Raw genomic sequence first — 27,339 nt, 5'->3', positions numbered from 1 at the left:
GGTAGCAGGCAGAATGGGGTGGGAATGGGGAAACTAGGCTTTTCCTGTTCTTATTTCTATCAGAAACAGTCTTAATGTGGCCACAGTCGTTTGTTTGTTTTCTTGCTCGTTTGTTTGTTTGAAAGTAACCCTTCTTTTGCTGGAGGAGTCAGGGATTGACCCAATGTTCCAGATGTTTGGGAGCCTCCAAGCGTCCTTTTCAGGCCTGTGACGTGACACCTCTCACCCCCACCAGCACCACCATAGCCAGACCCTTGATGCTGATGTGGGTCAGAGGAGGGAGCTGAGAAATAAAATTCATTTCCAAGCTCTGGACTGTCTTCTCAGGGTAGGGAATTTACCAAGAGGATAGCTTGCTTCCCGTGGGGGAGTAGCAGATGAAGCAGCCCCGCATCCAGGGCAGGCTGAGAGCGAGGCCTGTGGCTCACATACACTACTACAGTCAAGAAATTGAGAGAACACCTGGGTAGGAGTGAGGTGACCACTCTGCCCTCAGAAGAACAGGAGTCTGAGTTCACAGGAAAGTGACTAAATAACTCAGGTGGGCAAACCCCAGACATTAGTGTAATCTGCTTTCACAGACATCCTTTTCATAGTGTTTCTCACATGTCCCCACCTTAATCAACAGTGCTGACCACAGTGAATGCCTTTCAGGGTGACTCAGTGCCACTTCTTAGGCTGGCCACTGTGCCTTGAATATAGGCAAGGATGCAGGTGCAGCTGGAGGTGGGACCAGCCCTGAATGGGCAACAACCCCTAAACAGTCCCTAGGTTGTCATTAGGCAAAAGTCTCACAAGTCAGTTTGCTTCTAGGCAAAAGATAATAGTGGCTTGAACCACTGTGGGTGGTGGAGATGGTGAGAAATGTTGGATTCTGGATATATTTTGAAAGGGAGAGCAATCAGGATTTGCTGATGGAGTAGATGAGGAATATGAGAGAGAGTGCAGAGTCAGTGATGATTCCAAGGGGTTTGCTCTGGGGAGCTGGGAAAAAGGGCCTGATGTGACCCGAGTTAAAGAAAGCCACGAATGGGGGCGCCTGGGTGGCTCAGTCAATTAAGCCTCTGCCTTCGGCTCAGGTCATGATCCCGGGGTCCTGGGATTGAGTCCTGCTGAGCAGGGAGCCTGCTTCTCTCTCTCCTCCCTGCTTGTGCTCTCTCACTATTCCTGTCACTCTCTCTCTCTCAAATAAATAAAATTAAAAAAAAAAAAAAAAGGCCACGGATGGGGTGTGTCTGAAGGGGAAGATTGGGGGTTCACTTTTGAATGGTTGAAATGGATGATAATATCCACTTCCTGGGCTGTAGTGAGGATTAAATAAGATAATATATGAAAGCACTTAGCACTAGCACATAGCCAGCTTTCAGTAAATGTCACTTTCTCTTTTCCACTCTCAGGCAGGTGGCTGAAGCCTGAGCAACTGGGGGTCCTCCCAGCCAATTTGACTAATTGTCTTTCTGTAGAAATAATGAGCCAATCAGATGCCAAGTCATTCTCCTCTCAGGTGGTTTTCTCACCCTTCAGAAAACTTTCACTGTTGCTAACAGGGTCTTTCACTTTGTCAAAGTTTTCTCAGCAATGCTGACACACCGATGTGTTGATGAGTTTCTGCCTCAGTGGCACTGTGGGGCCCAGGCAGCCCCTCTGGGGGACTCCCCCTCTCCATGTCAGTCAGTCTGCAGAGGCAATACCTTCTTCTAACAGTGGATAGAGATTAAGGGAAGGAGTTTCTCTGGAAGCTACACTTTTTATTTTCCAAAGACGTTTGACATAATATTAGATCACAACTTTCTCTTAGCTCTTTGAATCAAAATAAACTATTGACTCCGAATAAAATTGCTAGCACGTGGCCCATTACAATTGCCGAATGAACAAAACAGAAAAGGTGACAACATGTAAGAAATTGTTCACGAAGTGTGTATGTGTGTACTTGATTCTGTGGATGGAGGGAGAGAGGTGCCCCAAGCATGCTAACCAGAGTGCCGTCTCTGGACAGGGGGTGTGTTTTTACTTGTTTAGATTTTTAACAGTAAACTTAAATCATTCTTAGGACATCAGAGTAATTTCTAGAAAGTGTCTGAAACGTTCAACTAAGGTTTGTGCGGCGTAGCCGTGTGATCTTTCTCAGGAGGTGTTTCTGGTGGTTACGTAGCTTCAGCTGAGGGGTAGACTGAGCCTGCTAGAACCACAGTGGGACAGGCCATGCAGGGGCAGCTGAGATGGCAAAGGCTTAGGAAAATGGATGACCTTCCTCAGAAGTGCCCACGCTTTCCTCGCTGAGGTTGGTCACTGCCGAGACCAGAGCCATGCTTCAGGCAGAAATGTGTAAACTTCTCCGGGATTTTATTATGCATCTGTGTACTAGTTTATGGTGTGAGGGCTCCACATAAACGGGGGTCACTCTGACAGCTCAAGGATAACAAATCTATGTCCGGTTCTTCTTGAGGGCTGCTTGTAGGACTGGCATATATGAGAACAATGATCTCATTCTTACTCTGTTTAAATTCTGGAGATTGATTCGTGAGTACCTGCCAGTGTAGGCATGAGCAAGTGAGTCCCAAATACATGTGCTTCACTGGCCTGTACAATAGTTCAAGAGCCAAGCTAAGTTTCCACATGGTGTCTCAAAAAAGCTATCAAATTGTGCAGAAGCAGAGCATTTGAGTACCTGCCCTAGTATTGTTCTAATCTAACATTTTTCTGGGCCCATTCTTAGAGTCTTGAACAGCCAATTCTTGAAAAATGATACAATTCTTATACTCTCTGACCCTTGGGGTCCTACGGCATTGTGCCTAGCCGGCTGAGGGAATATCACTGAGTGGGGCACAGACATCCCCCTTTCTTCCTCAAGCCACTGAGGGGTGCTGATGGGAGTGGCTTCAGTTTGTCCCCAATACTGAATGTCCCCCTAGGGCTTCTGCCTCATTCCTGACATTGCTATTTTTGCTGCAACTGTCCTTGCCTCTGTTTCTTTTTTTTAAAATTTTTTAATTATTATGTTAATCACCATATATTATATCATTAGTTTTTGATGCAGTGTTCCATGATTCATTGTTTGCATATAACACCCAGTGCTCCATGCAGAACGTGCCCTCTTTAATACCCATCACCAGGCTAACCCATCCTCCCACCCCCTCCCCTCTAGAACCCTCAGTTTGTTTTTCAGAGTCCATCGTCTCTCATGGTTCGTCTTCCCCTCTGATTTCCCCCCCTTCATTCTTCCCCTCCTGCTGTCTTCTTCTTCTTCTTTTTTTTTTTTTTCTTAACATATATTGCACTTTTGTTTCAGAGGTACAGATCTGTGATTCAACAGTCTTGCACAATTCACAGCACTCACCATAGCACATACCCTCCCCAGTGTCTATCATCCAACCACCCTATCCCTCCCACCCCACCCCCCACTCCAGCAACCCTCAGTTTGTTTCCTGCGATTAAGAATTCCTCATATCAGTGAGGTCATATGATACATGTCTTTCTCTGATTGACTTATTTCGCTCAGCATAACACCCTCCAGTTCCATCCACGTCGTTGTAAATGCTTGCCTCTGTTTCTAACCCCTTCATCTTGACATCCCAGCCCTCCTGCTTTGGTATCTTTGGGGATTGGATGCTGGTGGAGGGGCACACTCTCCTTGATGGTGAGCAATGGTATGAGCATGGGGTGAGCAGTGCTGCTGACCACTGGCTTTTCCGCTCCTGACAGCTATCCTCTCCCAGCCTATGTTGCTAACCTCTGTCTCACATTCATCTCTGATCTCCTGTGGCCAGAAGCCCAGAACTGTTCCAGACAGGGAGGATATCCCCTTGCGTGACTGATTGCCAACATGCTCCAGCTTCATTGGGTCTCTCTGTGTCATCCTGGATCATGGCCGGGTGAAGGTGCTTAGCGGCATCTACCCATCAAAGTTCCAGCCGTTCAAGGTACTGGAACTTGAAGCAGAAGGGTACTTGCTGTATCTCAAGTCCAGTTCCTCATATGACCAGGATCAGTGTGTCCTGAGAGTGAGCACACACCCTGGTAGGATCAGGTCCCAGGGCTCCCTCACCATGTGTCCCCACTTCCTTCTGGATACTTCTGGCTCTGTCCAAAGCCATTTGGCAGCAGCCTCCAAAAGCCCCAGCTAGCTCAGGAGCAGAGGGGGGAAGATTCAAGGAAATTCTGGAAAATTCTTTTGTTCCCTGCTTGACTACCTATGACCCCCACTAGAATGTAAGTACCAAGATGGTGGAGAATCTGTCTTGTTTCTCACTTTGCCTAGGTCCCCAGACAGTCCCTGATATACAGTAATTAGGACCTCAGTAAAGTATTTATTTCTGGAATGAATCAATCCAACCATCCACCTATACCTGCTTCAGAAGAGCTCACATTCTAGTCACTGGGCTGTTTCACAGTCCAGAGTAACCTAGGTGCTGAGTTGGGAGGAGTGCGCCTCCCCTTCACAGGTGACCAAGACACAAGCCTGCTGTGACCCCAGGAGGAGAAGAAAATTCCTCTTAGCAGGGTGCTAGCCAGCCAGTTGGCCACACGTCTCTTTAAAAGCAACAGGAAGCCAGGCTCTGAGATAAGCGTGACTGCCAGTGTGATAAAGGTGGGGAGAGGGCCAGAAGGTAGAGAGGTGGGGCTGCTCCGTGGGGATGTCCAGGCCTCTGTGGCTGGCCAAATACTGCCACATGCTTCCTGTGGGGAGCAAGGAGAGGAGATTCCCTCCAGAGGCCCTGGATCTGGGGCTGCCCCAGCTCCCTCACCCTTGACCTCGCTAAGGTGGCTGAAATACAGGGCTGCTCTCCCTCACTTCTGCCGTTCTTGGGCATATAGGGGCCCACGCCAGGGAAGATGTTGGACCCATATGCTCTCTGCCCTGGCTCCCTGTGCTCCTCTGTGTTTTATCCTCTCTGTTGGTAAAATGGCTCTACCACACTGGTGGTGGCGAAGAGCCTGGGATGCCAAGGAGGAGGGTCTCAGTGGGAAGTACAGGCTGGAGCCTCAAGGAGGATGGAGGTTCTAGAAGGTGCTTCTGTCCCATGGAACCTACAGGGAAACCCCCAGATGTGAGGTATGAGAGGCAGCCTGGGGAAGGGCCTGGATGGGCCGGGTGAAGCTCAAGATGAGGGTCCTGAGGCAGGCATGGAACAGACCCTTAGAGGCCCCCAGGTCTAGCTGGCATGATGGTGCTACATAACAAAGACCTGGCATCCCTCCCAGTATCTTATCCTCATTGGTTCATGCTGAGCAGCAGGGAGGGTAATGTAAGAGCACCTGACAAGAAGTCTCAGAGACTGGGGTTCAAGTCTCTGGCCCTGTGACTCTGGACAAGTTATTTCTCTGCTCAGAGCTTCAGTTACGCCATCCATAGAAGAAGGGTCATGGTCTCACATGATTGTGGTGAGCATTAAAGAAATGATGTAAGTCATTCCAGTGACACTATGGGCTTTAGCTCCCCAATCCTGCCAGGCCATCTTCTGGGGTGGGGATGGTAGGGGAACTGTGGACTGAACTAAGGAAGCCAGAAAACCACTGTCCTGACTCAGTGATTTGCTCCACCCTGGCCTCTGGCCCAGATTCTAGAGGCCTTAGTCAAGGGGTAGGTGTCAGAGCTGGGGGTTTCCCTGTAGGTTCCATGGGACAGAAGCATTATAGCTCTCTGGAAAGCCCTCAAAACAGTTGGATGTAGCCCTGCTTGAGAAGAGCTCAGAACAGATGGGTGGACCAGTTGGACCTGCCCCCTGGGGAAACCCAGGCATGAGCTGGCATCTGGACCTTAATACAGTTCTTGTCCATCCTCTAATAAGGCTCTGGAGAAAGCTTAAAGAGCAGCGGGGGTGGTCCCTAGGCCAAGGGCAGCTCTCACCTGAATCCTGCTTGGCATCCAACCTGTCCAGAAGTCTTCTAGTGCCTGAACTCTCCAGGCCTCTTCCACTCACATCATCTCCTATTCCCCATCATCCCTTCACTCCACCTGTCCTAAAGGCCCTGCCAAGAGATGCCACTTCACCCTACACTGACCTGCTCTCTTCAGGATTAGGGCTATTTTCTGACCTGTTGGTCTTCCCTGCCTCCATGATGCCACCACTCCTGGCTCCCTCCCTCCTCTGGGACCAATCCTCACTGACTTCTTTTGCAGTTCCCTCCTCCTCTGCCCACCTCCTAGGTTTGCAGGTACCTTGGGACTTGGTTCTTTCTCTTCCTGGCTATACTAGATATCTCAAACTTGCGGTCTAAGAGCCAAATCAGGGCCTACATCCTCTAACCAGGGTCCCTGCCTTTTCTTAACATGCTACCCCAGAGATAGCACCTCAGAATCATGGTATTCCCCAGACATGCTCTGTATGCCCTTCTTTGGGGAGAAATTCCACCATTATGGAGCTACCCTGTGCAATCAAAAGAAACAATCGAGAATGATGATCCTGTCAAAAATCCCTTACAAAGTTTCCAGATCTGAACCAGTCTTAAGACTTAGAACTCATTGATTGAAGAAACCAGATTCCCAGAAGGAAGGATCCCACAACACTACAGCAAGTGTGCATAGTAATGTTCTCCAGCCCTTTCCCAAAGGGACCTGTGGTCATTTATTCAAGTAAGTATAGATACTGTGTAACTGTAGATACCTAAAGGTTTCAAGGACAATTGAACACAGGATTTGAGTTGAAATTGTTATCTGGAGATCTGAAGGAACATAAAGACCTTCTTGTTAGAGTTAGGAGCATATGTAGTTCAGATAATAAATAGATTTTTGCCTGAATCCTGCTCGTAGTGGGCCTTCTAGATCCACACACCCATCCAGTAATATAATCAGATGGACACACTTGAGGATTAGCACAGTCCCCTACATTGGGTCCTTGGCCTATGTGGTAAGAGCTGTCATAGAGAAGAAAGCCAAGTGGAAGCCTCCAAAACTTCTCATTCCAGCCAAAATAGTATATCAAAAATAATGTAACATTCCAGAGGTGATGGCAGAAATTAGTGCCACCATTGAAGACCTACAGGGAATCCATCAAATCTTCAATTAAGCCACCAGTAAAACCCAGATGGCTCCTAGAAGATGGCAGTGGGCTACTACCAGTTCAACAAGTGGAAGCCACAGTTATAGCCACTATGCCTACCAGATGTGGTATATTTACTACAGCAGATTAACATGGCCTTGGGCATTGAGTGAGTGGCCACTGATCTGATGACTTCATTCTTTTCCATCTCTTTCAAACAGTTTGCATTCACTTGGAGAAAAACACAGTATAAATTTCCAGGGATAGGTTATTTCTTCTTCCTTCTGTTGTAATATAGTCCCAAGAGATCCGGACCATTTGGACATCCCATAGACCATCACACCGGTCTACTGTATATCAGTGATGTTATGCCAATCAGACAAGGTGATCAAGAAGTGACTGACACTTTGGTGGCCATGACAACACACATACACACCAGAAGATAAGCCCTATGAAGTTTCAGAGCCGGCCATATCAGCAAAGTTTTTAGAGATCCAGTGGTCTACAGCATGTCAGGAAATTTCCTCCAACATATAAGACAAATTACTACATCTTGTACTTTTCACTGTGAAGAAAGAAGCATGTTTGGTAGGCCTCTTGAGGTTATGGATGCAACCTATTGCACACTTGGGAATACTATTCTGACCCATATCCCTAACAGTAACACAAAAGCTTGCCATCTTTGAGTGGGCTCCCAGGCAGGAGAGGGCTCTGCGGCAGCTTCAGGCTATCGTACAAGTAGCCCTGCCATTTGCGCTATATTAAGTGATCAGAACCTGTAGTTTTTACAGGTATCAGTAGTGGGGAAAAGATGTTTTTTCCCTGGGATTCTAGAGCAAGGCCATAGCATCTACATGGGGGGATTATACACCTTTTGAAAAGTAGCTCCTGTTATACTACTGAATCCTAGTGGAGCTGGAATGATCATGCAGCTAGAGCTACTTGTGATGAGTTGGTTTCTGCCAGGCTTACTAAACCATAAGGTCAGGTGGGCCTAGCAATAACCCATCATAGAACAGAAGTCATACATCTGGAATCAAGTATGAGCAGGATCGGAGGGCACAAGTAAGCTCTACAAACAGGTAATCCAGAACCCCATGTCATCCACTTCTGTGGCACAAGAGCCTCTCCCCCAGCTCACACCTACCACTACATGAGTGATCCCCTAGGACCAGCTGATGGAGGAAGTAAAATCCCAAATTTAGTTCATAAACAGGTCAGATCAGTATGTGGATCAAGCCAGAAATGGTTAATGACTATGCTGTTAGCCCCACTCGAGGGTGACCTTGAAAGGCAATAATGAGGAAAAATCCAGTGGGCTAGAGCTTCAGATGGTACATCTGGCCATTGACTTTGTGTAGAGAGGTAGTCTGAAATTAAAATATGTATTTACTCATGGGCAGTGGCAAATGGCTTGGCTGGTTGGTCAGGGACCTGGAAGGAGAAAGACCAGAAAACCTGAGACAGGGAAGTTGAGGGTAAAGGAATGTGATGGACAAATGTTTGTGGTACGAAGTATGAAGAGTTTCATATTGCATGGTAATGGTCCCCAGAAATCATACCACAGTGGAGGAGGTACAATGATCAGTATATAGAGGCGCCTGGGTGGTGTAGTCGGTTAAGCCTCTGACTCTTAGTTTTGGCTCAGGTCATGATCTCAGGCTAGATAGCCCCACATAGGGCTCCGTGCTCAGCACCGGATCTGCTTGAGTGTCTCTCTCCCTCTGCCCCTCCTGCCCCGGATTGTATGCACATGCTCTCTCTCTCTCACAAATAAATACATCTTTAAAAAAATAATCAGGTAGATATATTGACTCTTCCAGTTGATACTATCCAGCTTCTGTTATTCTACCCCATTGCGGGTTCATGAATAGAATAGCCCCGAGGGCAGGGATGGAGGCTCTGCGTAAACCCAGTACCCATGATCTCTCACTTACCATAGTTGATCTAGTTACTGCCATTGTCATATGTCTATCCTACCAGCAACAGACACCAGCCCTGAGCTCCAGATAGAATATTGTGCCTCTTTTGGGGGATTTCCTTTGCTGAAAAAAATTGCCATGCCTAAAATCATGCCTCTGTCCAGAGACAGCCTGCATCCAATTACTGATGAACATGATGGATTAAAGGCTTGACTTCCTCCTACCCCCAACTTACGAAAACTTTAAGAACCACCCTAGCTCTGGGATTCTCCTTTGGGTTAGCTGAAACTTTTGTTGTGACTGCACTGAGTCCAACTTCTCCCGCTGCTCAGTCCTGCTTCCTTTCTCTTCCACAAGCAACCCTGCATGCTAATCTCTGTCTCAGAGTCTGTCCCAGGGATCCAGCCTGAGGCAGGCAGCCTGGTCATGGTTTCAGCAAAAAGATCCCTTCAAGGTAGAAATGTCTCACCCCTTCCCAGGGGTTTCTTGGACTCTGTAGAGCTGAATATGTCCAAGTCAGCCTCAGTCTCCCTACCTATGAAAAAGGCTAATCACCTCATCCTCATCTGGCTTGCAGTCTCTCCCCTTGGCTTGGACCTCTTAGGATATCAGGTCTCTGGACCCTGGAGGTCATAGGAGTGAAGAGAAAAGCTGGCAAATTAGAGCTAAGCATTTCCTGATAATAGTGGGACTGTGTCCTCTACTTGACACTCTCCACTGTGCCCACAGAGTCTGGGCTCATAGTAGTCCCTAAGACCTTTTCCAGGACAAGCAGGTCCACCATGCTGTGAGGAGGTGGCCCCAGGAGGAATATAGGGGAGGATTCCCTTGCTCCCCAGTGCTTGGAAAGGGAGGTGGGGACAAGAGAATGGATTGATTCTTGAGTCTAGCTCCGGGGACAGTGAGGGCAGGACCACAGCCTGCTCCCTTCCTGGGGACCATGGGGGAGAGGGGGGTTGGTAAAAGTCCCTCAGAGCCTTTGGTCACAGTGACAAGAGGAAGCTCCAAGAGCTTCTAGGGCCAAGCTCAGGACAGAACTACCACTACTGCAGCAGCCAGGGACTGGCTGGGACTGTCACCGCCAGGGACTCTAAGCCTGTCAATCTGTCACTGTCACCATCCCCAGTTGGTCTCTCCATCTTTCCCTTCCATGCTCTGGCTGAATCTGCCAGTGCCAGGGACTCTGTCAGTATCTGTCCATCTGATATTTTCAGGAGCTCTGAGCTATGTCTTTCTCCTTGTCTATCACTGTCATGGACCTGCTCTGTCTGTGTCTGTGACTCCTGGACCTTCGGATTGGCTGACTCTAAGGAAAGAAGCTCCAGGGCGCCTGGGTGGCTCAGTCGGTTAAGCGTCTCCCTTTGGCTCAGGTCATGATCTCAGGGTCCTGGGATGGAGCCCCATGTCAGGCTCCCTGCTCAGCAGGGAGTCTGCTTGTCCCTCTGCCCCTCCTCCTGCCCTTTCGTAAATAAATAAAATCTTAAAAAGGAAAGATGCTCCTTCTTACCATGGGGGCTCACAGTAACGAGGGGACCCAGACCCAGAGCTGTACCTGGTGTTTTGTTTAGTCATGGAGCCCAAGTCTTGTGTCTCTGTCCCTGAGCTTCATAGGCACTGGAGCCTTTAGTGTGACTACGGCCTGAGATTCTTGCAGCTTTCACTGATTTCTACCTGAGTTCCACACTAGATGGTCTGCATTTCCAAGGGTCAAACTGGTGAGAGATGGGGTGTTAGGGTCCATCTGAGCCACAGCCCTTCTGTGAATCTGGGAGGGGCCAACAGCAGCTGCCCCAGGGAGATCCCAATGGGATGAGGGGCCTGAGAGCCATGGGGGTCAGCTTCCTGGGGTGCGGGAGGAGAGGGGAGACTCTGAGTTCCCATGTAGGTTCTGGCTAGAAGCTGTGGCTCCAGCAGCAGTTGCTGATTCCCTGGCTTCCCCTCCCAGAGCATGAAGTGACCCCACCCTCCTCCAGCTCTGCTGGCAGAAGAAGCCTGGGCAGGAGCATGGGCTTCTACCAGGAGAGCTTGGGGCTGCCCTGGGCTCTGGGCAGGAGGAAGTGTGACACATTGACCGAGAGCTGGGCTTCCTTCCCTTTTCCTGTTTCCTTTGAGAGACTACCCAAGTCCATTAAGTGGGAAAGGGAGCAGGCATTGTGTTGTATTGGGTTCCCGGCTCCCCTGGCCCCTGGGTGGCCCAAGGTCATCCTCTTGGCTCACTTCTTAGATGCTGTTGTTGACAAGGATAATGCTAACAACATCCCTCACTGTAAGGGCCTTTACCTTATGGCCTTGTGCTGCTCCTTGTCCCACAGAGCATTTTCTAAACTTTGGGAAGTTCATACTGCCATTTCATGTTGATTTCCATAAAACCTTTGTGCATTTCTTTTAATCATAGGTGAGAAAAGATGCATTTTCATCAGACCCTGGAATATGGCCACTGCTGGCACCCACGCAGTGAGGGGTTCTCCTCAGACCCGGGGGATAGAGCAGCAGTTCAGAGCAGAGACCCCTGAGGGGCAGATGGTAGTGCATCCTAAGGCCCAGGAGGTGAGCAGGCAAGCCTCCAGAGTAAGTGTCGAGGAGGAGTATGCCCCAGTAGAGGACATGTCCATTCCTGTCGGACACTGGTCTTGGCTCCTGTGGGGACGGATGTCAGGCACATGGCAGGATGCATTCCGGGCACAGGGACCAGGGGCTGGTAGGGGAGCTGTGGCTGGTTTGTGTTCCTGGGGCCTCAGGCTGCTATGAGGGAGACAGTGTTGTGAGCAGTGAGGCTGGGGGGTGGGGGGTGGTCTCAGAGTGGCAGGGCAGGGTCTTAGACCAGATCATAGGGCTTGAAGTTCACAGTGAGCCAACAGGCAGCCCCTGTGAGACACAGCCAGACTAATTCCCTAAAATGCAGGTATCTCAAGGGTTGGGTTTCCTGCAGAGCCTGGCAGAGTTCCTGATCTTTCATAGGCACTCAGTAATGCTTGTTGAATGGATTCATGAGTGTATAAATCCATCCGACTGCCATGGGGAGAGAAGCAGGAGAGGTCTATCTAGAGACGAATGTCTGTGAACCGTCTGAGCTAGTAGTCTGTGGAAGAGGTGGGCTAGGCTGGGGCAGGGCTCGGGGATAGAAAAGTGGGCAGACTTGGAAGGGACCAGGAAAGTGAGAACATGAGGACATGGTGGGGGATTAACGAGGGGAGGGAGACCTTGAGAGGAGCCCAAAACACTCCCCTGCGCTGAGCTCCTCAGCCTGTCTCTCCCCTAGGGTGGTAGCACATCATAGTCTCCTCGGGACTCCCCAGAGACTCTGGTGCAAGAGACTTATGGACAAGGGCTGCACTGCATAACACACTGGCAAGACATCATCCACATCCATGTCAGACTGGGCCCTTTGTGACCAAACTGCCCCCGAAAGGAGATGCTAGACGTGGAGGCAGCCCCTGCACAGCCGTATAGCATGGGGAAGTGGCGAGTGTCAGCGGGCTAAGTTCTGTTCTTATCAATGAGCGGACTTCCCTGCCGCTCACCCAAGCCAGGCTCCCCAAGGGCAGGTCCAGCCGCCATGTGAGCAAGGTCTGAGGCCCAGGCTCAATCAGATTTGGGTTTTGTTTCCCAACAATTGGCTTTAGAGAATGTTCACAGTTGGGCAAGACTGACCAATATAAAGAAGAAATTCCAGTAATGAGGAGGACTTTGGGAAGCAGCTTCAGATCACGTGAAAGGAGAGGAGAGGTCAGAGTGATGGATAAGCATTTCTACAAGAGGCAGGAGAACCAGCAGTAATAGTGCTTATAAAAAATTTTCCTTGGAAAAATATTTGGCAGTATCTACTAAAACTAAAAATATGTATGTCCGATGACCTGGTAATTCCACACCATTCCCAGCGTTTCCAACAGAAATGCGTACGTAATGCTCACCAAGATAGGAGTACAGGAATGTTTGTAGCTTTATTAATATGAGCCAAAAAGCAGAAACAGCCAAAATATCCATCAGCAGTGAAATGGGGAAGGACACGATAGACTACTTTGCAGAAACAAAATAGAATAGACTGCAGCTCCCTGCAACAACCAGAGTTACACACATATAATGTCGAACAAAAGACATCAAACATAAAAGCACGGTCTCTGAATAAAAAAAAAAAAAAAAAAGCACGGTCTCTGATTCCACTTAAATGAAGTTGAAGAAAGGCAAGATGAATTTATGGTGAAAGAGGCTGAATACTTAGCGAGGTAGATGCTAATGGGGAGGGAGAAAGCACAGACAGCCTTTGGAGGGGGGGGCTAGAAAATCCTCTGTATCTGGCTGTCCATGTTGGTTATATTGGTATAGACATACATAAAAACTCACTGAAATGTATGTACAACCCAACGAAAACTCAAAACAAATATTTTTAGAAAGGCTTTTCTCCACCTCCAGAAGAACTGCAGGATCTTGAAGATATGGACCTTGCCTGTGGGTGAGGGTCCAGTAAGTCCATTTGAGGGCAGAACCCAGGGAGCTTGTGCTGATCTTCCCTTGAAGTTAAGAAAAAGAAAAGGGAGACAGGTTTTTAATTAATCATCTCTCAGGTTCAAAGAGCAGGTCTGGGCCAGAGATAACATCAGTGGCAGCAACGTGAAACTGTTTCGCTGCTGTTATCTCAAACCACAGTGAAAAATAACTTGTGAAGCTGTGTCTTTCCTGGCAGGCAGAGCCCAGGGTCTCCTCGCAGCAGGGAAGTTGGTCAGCCATTTGGGAGGGTCCAGGAAGGCGGCTTCTGCGGGGCTGGGCCTGGGAGTCCACGGAGCTTACTTCCCGCTTGGTCCTGCGCCGGGGCCAGCCTCTCTGGGCCCTGGGGCCAGGGAGCATCCCGTGCCAACAGTAGGTGAGACAACCCCTCCTCATCCCCAGATCCCGTCCTGGGGGCCAGCTCTCCTCTGACCTGCTCTGCAGACCTGGATGCCCCGGACATTCTGCTCTCCTCTCTCCTCGGAGAAGCAGGGCCAGCATCAGGGCACTCTCAGGAGAAGCAGCCTTTCCTGACCTTGCCCTGTCTCAGCCTCCCTATGTCCCAGCAGGCTGGTCTGGGGCTGGCGCCTCTCTGTGCCAGCCCACCACAACCCTACTCGGCAGTTTTAAGGAAACAGAGGCCTGGGAGAGACCTAAATGCCAGATTTCTTTTTTATGAAGCTCGTAGAACACTGTGGGAGGGGCTGGGACAGGGGGGCCGGACTCAACCATGTGCCTTCAACACGAATAGCCACTTGCTCCAAAGCCCTGGTTGGCACAGTATGTGCCTGGTCCATGCAGCCCCTGCCCTCCGCTTCCTATCATATAGACCCTGAATTCCCAAGCTCATACATGTGCTGGCAGCCAGGAAACAAAAGGATTAAGGGCTCGGGTTCTAGTTTCCAGGGCCAGTCCTGCCCACTGGGGGCTGTGTGGTGCAGGCCAGATGTGCAGCCCCACCTGTGACTCCAGGCACAGGACAGCTGTGAAGTTAATTGAGGATGCCTTGCACAGTACCTTGCAACCTCCAGGCCTACACTAAGAGCTGTCCTGCCTGCCAAGGAGGAACAGCCAGGCCTCTTCTGCTGTCCATGCTTTCTTAGAAAAAGGGTCTAGCCCTCTGGGCTTTGAGGGGAGCAGCCCCCTTTTCAAGCTAATCACCAGCATCTTGATGGAACAACCTAGCTGGGGAGTCATTTGATGCAAGCTACCACCAAGGACCCCATTTACCTGAAGACACTGAAGATGCAAATTTTCTATAAGCAAGGGAACCACACGATCTGTGCCACCACCTTGGCACTCACGTGCAGCCACATTCACATTTACACCACCATGGGGTAGGAAGCCAAGGAGAAAATCCCGATTCCTTTCTGGCCCTTGGCCCACATGGCGTCATCCCAGCCTTGATGCCTTTCTGACCCTTTCACAGGTGCCTTGCCATGTTGCCATGTTAGCTTCAGTCCATCATTTCATTTCACGGACTGACACATTGGCTATTTGTGTGGATGAAGCTCCCCTCCTCCTGTGTGATCTCCCCACATCTGAAGTCTGCATCAAAGCGTAGAGCTGCACTATGGCCTATGACAGAGGCTGCCACAGGGCTGCCAGCCGGGCGATCAGCTCTTGAGGCCTAGCGTATAGAAGAGGGCTGCATGACCACTTTTGTGTGTGTCTTAGATTCCTGGTTCTAACCTCAGTACTACCGAATTCTGAGGGGGGAGGGGGCCCACAGGAGGCAGGAGGTGGTAAAGAGTTGAGGTGGTCTCTGGGGAGGCCCCTATGAAGTGAAGGGAGAGGCGCTGTCCTACTGTCCTGGGAAGTCTTGATGTGTGGATGAGCCTCTGTTCTCAGGCCACCCCACCTTGTTCTCCTTCCTGGTCTAGAGATGGCCCTAGCAAGGCCAAGAGTGTTTGCTGAGGGTCAGGGTAAGCCTGACCCACACCTGCCCATGGTTATCTCCCTTGGAGGGATATAATTTGGACCTTTTTTTTTTTTAAGATTTTCTTTATTTATTTGTCAGAAAGAAAGAGAGAGCACAAGCAGGGGGAGCGGCCGGCATGAGGGAGAAGCAGACTCCCCACTGTGTGGGGAGCCCGATGCGGGACTCGATCCCAGGACCCTGGAGTCATGACCTGAGCTGAAGGCAGATGATTACTTAACTGACTGAGCCACCCAGGCGTCCCTAATTTGGACCTTTTGCCTGGTCTCCTAGGGAAAGGGAGTGCCTAGGGTCTTTCGCAGCCAGCTGGAGGTCAGGCCATGCATCTTGTGCCCAGGTGTCCAGCCCAGAGCTCCGCCGGCCAGTGTATCAGCCCCTCCATAGATGCTGAAGCGGTCATGCCCCTAAGCTCCCAGAGAACTCTGGGTTCCGGCCTGCCTGGGTCTCCAGAGCAGTACCCACAAGGCCCTCCCACCTGGTTCCAGCCGCCAACAGGAACAGTACCACTGTCCAGATGAGGGTCTAATTAGAGAGAACACTAGGGCACAGAGAAAACCCAGGTGGCTCTCACTGCAGGGTCTCTTCATGGATGGCTGTTTGGGAGCCTTGGCCAAGGCTTACGGGTGGCAGGGGAATGGGGGCAGTTACTCCTTAGGAAAGAGCTGCCTTCCCACCTGTATTCTTACCAACTTCCTGTTTCCCAGAAGAGGCACTAGAACCTCTCTGTCAACCTTAGTTTCCCTAGAGTTGAGCCAGATGCTCTGAGGCCCTCTAGCATGACAAAAACCCTGAACCTAGGCTGTGTTCTGGCCTCTGGGGCTAGAGCCCACACTGCCTTTATGGACTGTGGCTGAGAGATTGAGGTACCTGTCCAATGTCACACAGCAGGTTAGTGGCAGACCAGGCCTGTGTACACCCTGATGTCCTGAACACAGTAATGGGATGACAAGGGTGTACATGCTAGCCCCTAGGCCTCTACTGTTAGGTGCCTCAGGCTCAGAGGAGGCTGGGCAGTAAAGTGGTGGGTCTTCTCACCAGTGTGTCTCTACAACCCCATCCTGCCATGCATCCCACAGGCTCTAGTGCTCATCACAGAGGAGTAACCTTGGAAACCCTGAGCACCCATGTGGGGTGCCCAAGCGACAGGAGCTCACAGCCTCTGGGGAATGCACCATGGGCTTCCCCAGGGTTGTAACCATCCTTGACCACTCACCCCATCAGCCTTGACATCTGAGTCACGAGGCTGCCCTCCATGTTCTGAGATAATTTGGCAACTTCGCTCAGTCACATTTGCTGACCTCCAGCCCAATGTGGCCTGTCAAGTTGGAGATGCGCAGGGAGTGGCCTGAGAAGTCTAGAGTGAGGGATGTGGGTGGGCAGGGCTATGGTCCGTCTCTGCATTGGCTGCAGGCATAATCTGAAGCTTCAAAGCTAGGCAAGGTCTGTCAGAAGGTAGATGTTGCGGACAGGTCTGGCCTGAGCCATATTGTGGTTGCAGCTTGATACCTAATTGTATTCCAGAACAATAGATCTTTATCTTTCCTGGTTTGGTGAAGGAGCTCATGGTCTGAGAGGTTTGGGTGGTAGGAGGCTGTCACTTCCAATAAACTCTTCAAATCAGGGTTAGGGTTCGAATTGAGGATGAGGGGTCAGAGGTCGGTAGCTCAGTGTGGCAGCACCTCAGGACCAGAGCGGCTGGTGGATTCACCACACGGAGTGCCCCATGCTCTGGGGTGGGGGCAACAGTAGTCAGGGAGTGGGTTTTTATGCCAAGGGGGCTCTGAAGGGTGTTGTGAGAGGCTTTGTAGGTGAGGGGCTTTACTTTGAAGTCAGATAGCTACTTGCTAGTCTAGAAGAAGCTGGGAGTTTAGAGATGTCCCTGGGCCCTGTGGGGCCCCCCACCTGGTCCAAGTTCCCCACTGTGCCCAGTCCTCTGTGAGTAGGCTGCAAGCCCCCATTCCCCTGAGCCATTTACCAGGTCTGACCCTTCTTTGGTCACATCAGCCCTCAGCAAGGGGCAGGGGAGGGGGGATGATGAATGAGATTTAGAGCCCCCAGGAGCAGTAGTAGAGACCACACAGGGGAGGGCCTTGAGCCTTGAGTCTTGGCCTTTGGATCCAGGGGTGGCTGGGTGCTGAGTGAAGCTGGGGGCGGGGGGATCTGGAAAAGGATCTGATTCGAGTTCTGAAGGACTCGGGGAGAAGAGGACTAGTAACAAGCTGCACAGACACTGATGGAACCCGTCCTGTGTGTCACTTCACGCTGGAGGGGCAGCAGAGGGGCAGATGAGGTGGGGCTCCTGCTCACCCTCTTAAGCCTCTCCTCCTGAGAGACTCCTGGCTCTCCAGGTCAGGAGTCCTGGTAATGGGGCCATCAACCCCAGCCCCCTGCCCCTTCCGGTCTGTCATGGGCCCCAGGAGCTTGGACTCTATCATGACTCTCACCAGCATTTACATACACCTGCTTTATTGAAGTAGCGGGTACTGTTGTAGGAGTTACAGACAATTTCCTCAGGCACACCCCTGCCCACATTACCCGCCCACAGGCTCGTCAGCCAGCCCAGGGCCAGCAAACTCCCACCCCACCCTGGCTAAAAATTGTGCCCAAGGCTCCCCCAATCCCATTTTTTCGCAGCTCTAACCAGGCGCCAGGGAGAGGAGGGGGTCTCAGAGGCTGCTCTTGACGCTCTTACAGGATTTCCATCCTTCTATGGATATGACAACACTCTCTAAGGCTTCCTTGAACTGTGAGAAGTTACTTTCCTCAGTAGTGCAGTTCTTGGGTGATTCTGTAGGCTAAATAAGAAATGCATATTTAAACCATGTTTTTAGCAGAAAAAAATAAAAGCAAACTCTCTACTACCAGCCAACAAGGGTCCTGTAAGCCCTCCACCGCCTAGGAGATAATTTGGTCAGGCCCTCTGCACCTATCTTAGGGGCACACTGAAGGGCATCGGGTGATAGTGGAGCACAGGGTCTGAGGCCCATCTGTAGCCGTGGGGAGAGAGCCAGCCAAGTGTGGGCAGGTCCCACAGCTGCCCAGGACAGGGACACAAGGACAAGCAGGGTGGGAGCACACAGGGACCTATGTAAGCAGGGGGCACACACAGAGGAACACCTCAGTCATTTCCCAAGGACATGCCCCCCCAAAACCACTGCCCATCCACACAGTGGGCTCCCAGTGGGGCTCACCAGCCCAGAAAGAGCCCCAGGGGCAGGGCAAACTGGAGCTCCCTTGGACTGGCTGCCCGGTTGGGGTTGGCACTGAGCAGCCCTTCCCTCTCCCCAGACTGAATACACAACAGCCCTGCTCTGACCTGTCTCAGACCTGCTCCACACTGACCCCGGTGCCTGGGGACTTGGCAGAGGGCATCACAGAGACCTCTGAAACAACCCCTAAGTCCCCACCCTCCTAAGCCCCAGCCCCTGTCTGTGAGTGTACTTTTGGGTCAGAAAGTAGGATGTAAGGCCTCACATGGGGCAAGTGGGGGCTGTAAGAAGCCCTTTGCCCCACTGGGCCCCTGGCTGTGGTAGCCTAAGTTTCCTCTAAGAGCAAACAACAACTTACTTTCAGCTTCGGGCAGATTCTGGTGAGTTCTTTCATGTCCTTATAAACCTTTTTTATGTGATGGTCATGCTCGTTAGATTTTGTAAGTTCCATCAGGGTGGAGATGAAGTCCTTTGTAAACTCCCCATAGCAGGGCTCCTGAAACAGGGTGAAGAGCAGGGGGTTGGTGGTGGTAATCAGCTGAGCACCAGTTGACCCCCAGCCTTGTCCATCTCTGGTCACCCTGGCTAGATGGAGCCCTGAACTCAAATTCAGGCCCTACCCTGATTGTCCTGCAGGTGTCCCACAGGTGCAAGGGGTGTCTGATCTCTCCCCAGGCCCAGGGCTAATCTGGGGTGATGATCAGAGAGCCTGGAAAAGCCTAGAACGTGGCCACTGATTCATCTGTTGGTTGAGCTGGAGGCCCCAAACTCAAACTCTGCATCCCCCGCCCCCCGCCGCCCCAGATTCCTCACTCCAGTGTCTTTTGTTCTTATCTCTGCGCTGGATGCTGACTGGGGTGATGATCCCTTTCAAATGTGATCACAAAGGTCCACGCGGCGACGGTTCCTTACCTCACTGGTGTTCTGCGGCCTTTTGAAGGAACCCTGAAAGCAGGAGAGATTGGTCAGAAACACAAAGGGCCACTGAGAGCAAAGTGATGTTTGATGAAGACCCAGACTTACATTGTATATAATGTTGTCAGCCGAAAGTTCTTTCTGAATTTCAGCACAGACTGCTGTGTGATTGTCGTAGGCAGACACGTTGGCTGTCTTCATGGAGGCGCAACGGTTTTCTGATCCCCAGAGTGCACAAACCAGGAACACGTACAGGTACATGGTAGGACTTGAGGGTAGCTCCAGGCCGATCTGAGCCCTGGGCTTGGCAGCATTTCTGTGGAGAGGGGTAACCTATATATGCGAGTCTAAGGAAATGCTAAATCTCTTATCAGTCATCACTGGCTTACGTGGAAGACAGAGAGGACCTTATCGCCGGGCAAATGTGCTTTTCATGCATTTTTCTATGACCACAGCACACTTCTTGGAGTCTTGTCTTTGTTGAAAATCACGCTTGGTCTAAGAATTTTTATTTGTAATCAAATTTCAAGTCATGACCTTTCTGCCTGCTTGTTGGGACAGGTCTTTGGCCAGGACTGGTGCTGTCTGCAGGTGTAGGCCTGAGCAGAGAGAGCAGGTGGGGTGGAGAGAGAGCGAGGCAGGGGCACCAAGCCAGCTTCCTCAGGCCCCCCTGTCAAGGAGAAGGCTGGCTTTGCTGTCCTGTCCACCTGACACTTGCAGACACACCCACTTCCTCATAGTCCCCGGGAGGGAGACAGGGGAATAGGTTTCAGAACACAGCCTCCAACCAGGCTGGCAAAGCAAGGGAAGAACGGAGCGCTGCTATTTCTTGGCCTGAAGGCCTGGGGTTTTAGAGGAAGGCACCTGGTTAGATGCAAAACTTCATGTAAAAATAAAAGCCAGCTCAGAAAAATGCCACGCTAGAGCCACGTGCTGACAGATTCCGAATATACATTCTGACTCTCACATATTAGGATCACCCATTTGGGGGAAAGTTTGGTAAATATGCTGGGCTCTGACCCCTGTGATTTTGTTTTGTTTTTTTTTCCACCCCCCTGAACAGCTAGTCTATCTACTGGTTCACCTTAGGAGTCGCTGAGGCCCTGAGTGTGAGGATCAGGATGTGGCCACAGGGCCAGGCCTCTGAGGGGCACAGGTGTTTGCCTCACTGTAGGGCAGGCCCATTCAGCCAGTGGCCAGCCAAGTCCCGGGAACTCCCAAGCCTTCTCATGAAGTATGATGGCCTTGTCCTGGAGCAAGTTCCCACTGACCAGGTGCCTTGGACTTCCAAGTGAACCTGAAAACCTCTTTCTGCAGTGGGAGCCCTTGAGTATCCAGCGGAGCACATCTGGGTGTGCAGAGTACCATGCCTAGGCCAACTCTTACCTCCCCTCTGCTCTGCTGGAGCACCCTGCCCCTTCTGAACCTGGCAGCTCCTCTCCCCCCTCCCCCCCGACCTTGCCCTATGGGGAGGAGAGCACCATCAGCCTTTGCTCATGGCTGAAAACAAACGGGAAACTGCACAAATAAGAACAGGCTTTTAATAATTTATTATTATGGCAAAACATCTTGAATAAATACAGAGTATGATCTTAAATAAATAAATAAATAAATATTAAAATACATAAATATATAAATAAATATTACGGATCCCTGCCAATGTAAAACATTCTCCGCTCCCCATATACCAAGCTGGTATCAGGGGCAGCATGGCTCAGAGCAAGTCCGTGCCCCCCACAGCCCTGGCCCGCCTTATGGTCCCTCAAAGGTGAAGACCCTGGGTTTCAGCCATCCGTGGGGAGGAGGGCAGTGATTTGGGAGCTGCGCGCTCAGGGCTGGCTCCTGGCTGCACTGGCCTCCGTTGTTTCTGGCTACCAGCAGTCAAAGGGGATGTCAAACAGAAATTCCTTCAGGTTCTCTTTGAAACTTCTGAGGGTGATAGTCTGGGTTGCACAGGGAGTTTCCTTGAAAAAAAGAAAAAGAACAAGAAAACTTTGAGTCCAGGTGTGAGTGGGTAACGTTGGGGAAGCACTGCTGCGTTTCTGCACTGCCCTCTAGAACGCAGAGGCCGGCAGGCCCGTTTGGAGCCTGCCTGCTGACCTGGGTCAGATGACAAGCTTGCCACCGTGTGCCACCCAAAGGGTGCACAGCTCTGCCAGGGGCCTGACAACATGCCAGCCCAAAGCTGGTCTGCTGGGCCGGGCGGCTGGGCCGGCGACGCCTCGCTCTCAGGCCAGCAGCCCAGAAGGGGCAGGAGTCAAGGCCATGAGCCTCACTCCCTACAGAAAAGAAGTGTTTGGGGCCTTTGTCCAATCTGGGTGTGACCCCCCTCCTTGCTCCCATGCAATTAGGCACCTCACAAGGGGCCACGGAGGTGGCACTTAGGCCCCGGAATACACCCCGGGCCTTAGGCAGGACCTGAGTTTCCTTGGGTTTGCCTCACCTCTGACCTCATTAATGATAGTAAGGACAGAAGCGGCTCCCGCTGGGGAGCATATAGGCCCCCAGAGCTCCGTGGCTTTAACTCCTAGGGATGAAAATCGGCAGGGCGGCTTGCTTAGAGGGCCTAATGCTGACAGATCTGTTGACACAGAACCCCTTTGGGGTCCTGAACAGCTACAGCCGAAGATCCCTTCTTAGCCACCCTTCCACCCTCCTAGACCAAGACCTTCCGGCTTGGGGCCCTGACGTGGGCACTCACGGGCGTAGGAGGGCAGTGCTGCTTGTAGTGGTTGGCCATCAGGGTTAGGGGTCGCTTGAGGCTGCTGAGGCTGCCCTGCAGGCCTTCCCTGTACAACCGTAGGCGGGTCTGCAAGCATGTCGGCTCCTGTGAGAAACGTCCGTTACTTGGCGAGTAGTGGACAAGTGCCCTCTGGTGGGCACACGACACGCTCCCCGTCACTCTTTCCTGTTCTCAGCCCTGTCCCCCAAGAGGAGGACTTGGGAGGGGCACAAGATGATGCCGGGTTCAGTCATACACACTGCTCTGTTCATGCCAACACAAATCTGCCCCATTCGGCTCAGGCCACCCTCAGCTAGCACAGCCATGTTCCCTGGCATCTCGAGAGGGTCCCAGGCCCCAGGAAAGGAGGTCGCTATCCCCCCACCATTCGGGGAGAAGGTAGCAGGGTGGGGCATTCCCCCCCACCCCGACCTGCGAATTGAATAAGGCTTGTTCCTGAAGTCTCTCTGTGCCTCTCTGTAGCCAGCGTGCTCTCTTCACAGGGCTTAGTCTCATGAGTGCCCCAAGCCCACAGCCCCTGTGTCTTGAAGTAACTGCCGCTTACCCACCTGTCCCCTGGTGACCCCAGGCCCCTTGAATGCTAGGTCTGCTCGTGGCTGCTCGGCTAATGAAGGAGTTCACGTGACTGCCACAGGGGCAAGGCCAGTGGCCTCCAGAGAGCCCCTCCTGGCAGCCAGCTGATTGGAGAGAAAGTGGACCGACCACCCTGTGAGAGTTCATCTGAAATGGAGCCACCCCCCCCCCCCCCCAACGTAGAGGCCTCTGGGAAGGTGTGTCAGAGTGAAGCATCTTACCTGGCGGTCAAACATTCCAGAGACGACTTTTACTACTTCATTCTGTAGAAAAGCAAAATACCGTTTGATGAAGCTGACAGGCAGGGCCAGTCCGGGCCAGCGAGGTGGCCCAGGCACAGCCTGCACTCGCTCCCTAACTCACCATCACAGCAGTCTCGTCCCTACTTTTGTTCAGAAGGCTCAGGGCCTCTTGGATGGCATCCACGTGCTGAGAGGGTCGGGTAACAGGTCTGGGGGAGCTGGTGGGTGCAGAGATGCTGCAGACCACAGTGCCCAGGAAAAGCAGGTTCTGCAGCCACATCCTCCTGAGGACTTTAGCCTTTCTCTCTGAGCACTGGGCTCACTGGCAAAAGAGCTCTTATATACACAGTTAGAGGAAATGATTAATGGTGACCACAAAACGCCAGGGGGGCGGGGGAACTACCTGACCTGTGGAATCTCCTGGCCCTTATCACACATGGGAACGGTGAGCCTTTCCTCCAGGTGGTCAGGCTCAGGGGTTTTTGTTCATGAGCCCTTCCAAGAACTGGCAGCGCATCCGCCTGCCTCCTTGAGCACTCTCCTGCCCCCCCGGTAGTCTGGCCAATGAGGCTGCCCCCTCCCTCTGAGGGGCCTCAGCACAGCTTGGACTTCCTGGCCTGGAGTGGCCAGGGCGGGGCCTGGGAGATACTGGACTGAGCTCCTACGCCCAGGCTCTCCACCCTGCCTCTGATCCCAAGAAGCCTTTGGGCTGGCTGTGCCCCTGGGGCCCATTCCAAGCCCAGCCTCCCCCTTCTCCTCCTAGATCCCTCTCCTCTGGCCACAGTGAGAGATCTGAGTGGGAGGAAGACCCTCACAGGCCTGCACCAGTGTCCACCTAGGCAGAATCCAGCCAGATGCCAGAGTCCTGCAACAGCTCCCAGCAAGGATCCAGAGTAGTTGGCAAGCTCTGCCCAGCCAGGGACCTCTGCCCCACAGCCCCTGTGAGCAGGGAGAGTGACAGGTGTGTGCACGGCACATCCAGCCGGCAAGATTGCAGAGTGTGCCTTCATGGTAAGATCCCATCTGACAGCAACAGTCCCCTTTCCACAGCTGTGTTCAACCCCCAAGCTGCAGAGGTGGGTTGGGGCTCTGAGTTCAAGTTCTGGCTCCAGTACCACCTTGCTAAGTGACTCTTCGTTCTGAACTATGCGAGCCTCATCTCCCTCTGCGGGCCAGACTGCCCATCTGAGATAGGCACTGCGCTCCTACATGTAGCCCCTGGCAGGGGGCAGGGGACAGCGGCTTCTCAAACGAGGTCTTCCAGGTTTCATTTCTTCATGGCCCCCGCCCCAGCTCACCTCCAGTTCCAGAGGCCTCTCTGTGGAACAGGAACTGCTTCTGAAAAAGCCACAGGCTCTTGAGGGGCTGACAAGTGTTTGATTTTCACAAAGGAGTTTGGAGAGGACAGCACGAGTTTGTGTTTGCTGCCCCATGCTCGGAGTTTCATGGCGCAGGGGTGTGGGGTGCCCACGTGCAGACTTCTGAGTGTCTGTGTGCCAGTGTGATTGGATGTTTTACATGAGGTGCACCTATGTGAGCCCCCATGCCTCTGCAGATGGCCCTCTGATAGAAGCTCCCCACAATGGGTGTGAGATTTTTGGCCCCCCGATGTGGTCTAGTTTGATGGGGTAGGACACAAGCGATGATACTCTGCTGGGCTCAACAGCAGGTAGGACTCATGGTCTAAGTACTGTGGCCCGAGCCTGCGGCCCTGGCAGGTTTCACTGGATGGCAGAAGGGTTGCTGCCCTTGCATAGGGAAGACAGACGTTAGTCCTTCAGACCCCACTGGGGCCCAACATATTGCCATCCCTGCCCTTCTGAGCTGGTGGAACATTCCCAGGTGGCCAGGCTGGGGTGAGAGTATGGCATGTCCAGGCCCTGGTCCTTCGTGCTTTTCCATGAGGGCTCTGCTCAGCCCCTTCCGGGGAGGTCTTAGAAGGCACAGGAGAGGTCAAGAACGCTAGATGCAGATGCCTCAGAGTGGAGGTCTGTGTCAGGCAGTGTTCTGGAACCTGGGTGGTGGAGAGTGGGGGGCCACAGGCAGTGGCGAAGCTGGTAGTCAAGGAGGCACAGAGCTGGTGTGGCCCCTCTGAGATGGAAGGTGACTTTTCTTTTGGAAATGAGTTGTCACAGCTCAGACAGTCAGCAAACTCTTCCAATCCACATCAGGCCCTGTGCTGGGGAGGAAGTGGATGGGACCCTCCCAATGGCCCTCGCACCTGGCCCTAGGGGCTCTCAGCCTGGTAGGGGAGACAGACAGCACTGGACCCTCCCATTGTGTGGATCCAGGCTGGGATGGGGGAAGTTCAGAGCTGAGGAATCCCAAGAAAACACTTCTCCCGGTTCGGGGCCTTGCGGGGGATCAAAGAGCTTCCTGGGAGATGCTGCCTCCCAGCACAGGCTGAAAGGGCTAGTAGCGTCGGGTGGGCAAGTCAGACTGTGGGAGGGAGGGAGAGGACAGCCTAGTGGAAGAGTATTTGGGGAACAAAGAGACAGCTTTAGGAGCAGGTATGGTGAAGAGGAGGCAGATTCCAGAGAGATTTGGGAGGTAGAATTATTCAGGACTTGCTGATACAATGGAGTAATTCAGTCATTCATTCATTTTTATTGAGCACCTACTAGGTTCCCAGCAGGGGAGGAGGATACAAGGATGGTGGAAAACAGGGCCCTACCTTTATGTACTCTGTAGCCCCATGGATGGAGAAGCAAGATTAATCTACTCAACACCCTCCCCAGAGCGTGCTTTTGCATATAAGTAGAAAGAGTTAGAACCACTGTCCAGGCATCTAAGCTGGGGAGCTAGGGATGAAGGAGCAGGTTTGCAGTGTCTCAGGACCCACAGGAAGTGACAGTGGTTTGGAGGCTGCCTGTGCAGGAGACAGACCTGGATGTGGATGGCCCGTGTCCATGCAATCACTAAGGCCAGAGAGGGTTAGCCAGGAAGAAGGGCTGAGGGCCCAGCACAGCAGTTTTTAAGGGCTAGGGGCATGCTAGAGATGGGAGTGACTGGCCTGTGGCCAAGGCTCTGGGAGAGCAGGACAGGAGGAGAAAGAGGAGCCCTAGGAGAAGTTCATTCTGGCAGCTTCCCTACAGGCACCCAAGTCACCATGCGAAGGACACAGTTCCCGGGTTTGGCTATGACGCTGATGGGCAGCCACACATCTTTCTTCTGGAAAGATGACATCAAGGCTGAGGCCATGACACGGGCAGGCATTCCTAGATCACACCGCATGGAAAGTGGTAGCGATAACATCAAGTGCGTGTGCTGACTCAGGGGCCCCGGAAGGGACTGGGGGAGGGTGCAGGCAGGGACCATGGTGGGCAGTATGACTCCTCTCGGTCCCGCCTTCCCACAGGGCCAGGAGAAAACCCTCTGGAAGGGGTTTCCTGTGAGTGTCCTCCCACAGGCTGTGGAGGAAATGGGGGCTTGTGACCACTCCGAGCTCCTTATCTCGAAGGAAGTTATCACGATGGGAAGGAAACGGGCCTCCTGGTGCTTTACGTCCCGTGGGACCTCTACATGGGCATCTCGGTTGATCTCACCCTTGCTGGGCCAGCCAGCCCTTGATGTGGCAGTCCAGGAGACCAGCAGTCCGCCTAGCTCACGCAGTGATGGCAGACGCAGGATTTGGACCCGTATCTGATCCTGCCCCCCCTGACTTCTGCTACTGTCTCAGAGATCAGAAAGTCAGGAAATGCTGTTCACCTAGACCAGCATAGGGATGTTCCCCCTCAGGACAGCTGTACAGGGACACTCCTCCAAGTGTTGGCAGGGAAGCTAGAATGGCCTGGAATGTCCCAGGGAAGCCCTGGGGGCCAAGGGCAGAATTTCTCCCACAGAGCCTGCCATCCAGGCACCTCTGTGTTTCAGGTTTGGGCTCCCCACCACTGACCCCTGGGTAGCCCAAGGGCATCCCTCCTTCCTAAGCCTTGGCTCCCTTATCTCTACAATGGGTTTAATTGTCGTTGCCTCACAGAAGAAACTGTTGCCTGTCCAGAGACTTGGTGGGAGAACCTCCAAGGGAGGAGGCAGTGCTTCCACCTTTCTTCTCCTCCCACCACTTTGGGAGGTTTCTGAAGCCCAGAGTGGGCCAAGGACTCAGCCTTGCTGGAATTTGCAGGGACAGCTGCCCCTTGTCCAGCCCTAGCCCCTGACAGCATCTTTCTGGACAGATACAGTGAGTTAGAAAGCCCAGCCTCCACCCAGACTCAGAGTTCAAAAGGTCCTGCATCATGCTTAAGAGACCCTGGTGCTGGGGCAGCACCCTGAGTGGCTCATTCTTCCCTGGGAAGGGATCCTGATCACTCCAGGCCACACCAGACACACGAAGC

The 27,339-nt window shown here is 52.2% G+C and overlaps 1 protein-coding gene across 1 annotated transcript; it reads right to left on the bottom strand.

The window, feature by feature from the left end:
- Positions 1-20,982: 20,982 nt before the first annotated feature.
- CSF2 (colony stimulating factor 2) lies at positions 20,983-23,305 on the bottom strand. Its single transcript, XM_035015083.1, has 4 exons — positions 23,127-23,305; positions 22,985-23,026; positions 22,149-22,274; positions 20,983-21,411 (listed from the first exon to the last, which is right to left on the bottom strand). Exons 1-4 carry the CDS (start codon positions 23,283-23,285, stop codon positions 21,319-21,321), a joined length of 420 nt encoding a protein of 139 aa, XP_034870974.1. The 5' UTR covers positions 23,286-23,305; the 3' UTR covers positions 20,983-21,318.
- Between the last annotated feature and the right edge of the window lie 4,034 nt (positions 23,306-27,339).

Source organism: Mirounga leonina, unplaced genomic scaffold (assembly GCF_011800145.1).
Source record: "Mirounga leonina isolate KUSES-001 unplaced genomic scaffold, KU_Mleo_1.0 Mir_168, whole genome shotgun sequence".
In the NCBI taxonomy this organism is placed as follows: Eukaryota; Metazoa; Chordata; class Mammalia; order Carnivora; family Phocidae; genus Mirounga; species Mirounga leonina.
The sequence above is the reverse complement of the archived record's forward strand: the minus strand, read 5'-3'. Positions and strand labels throughout refer to the sequence as shown.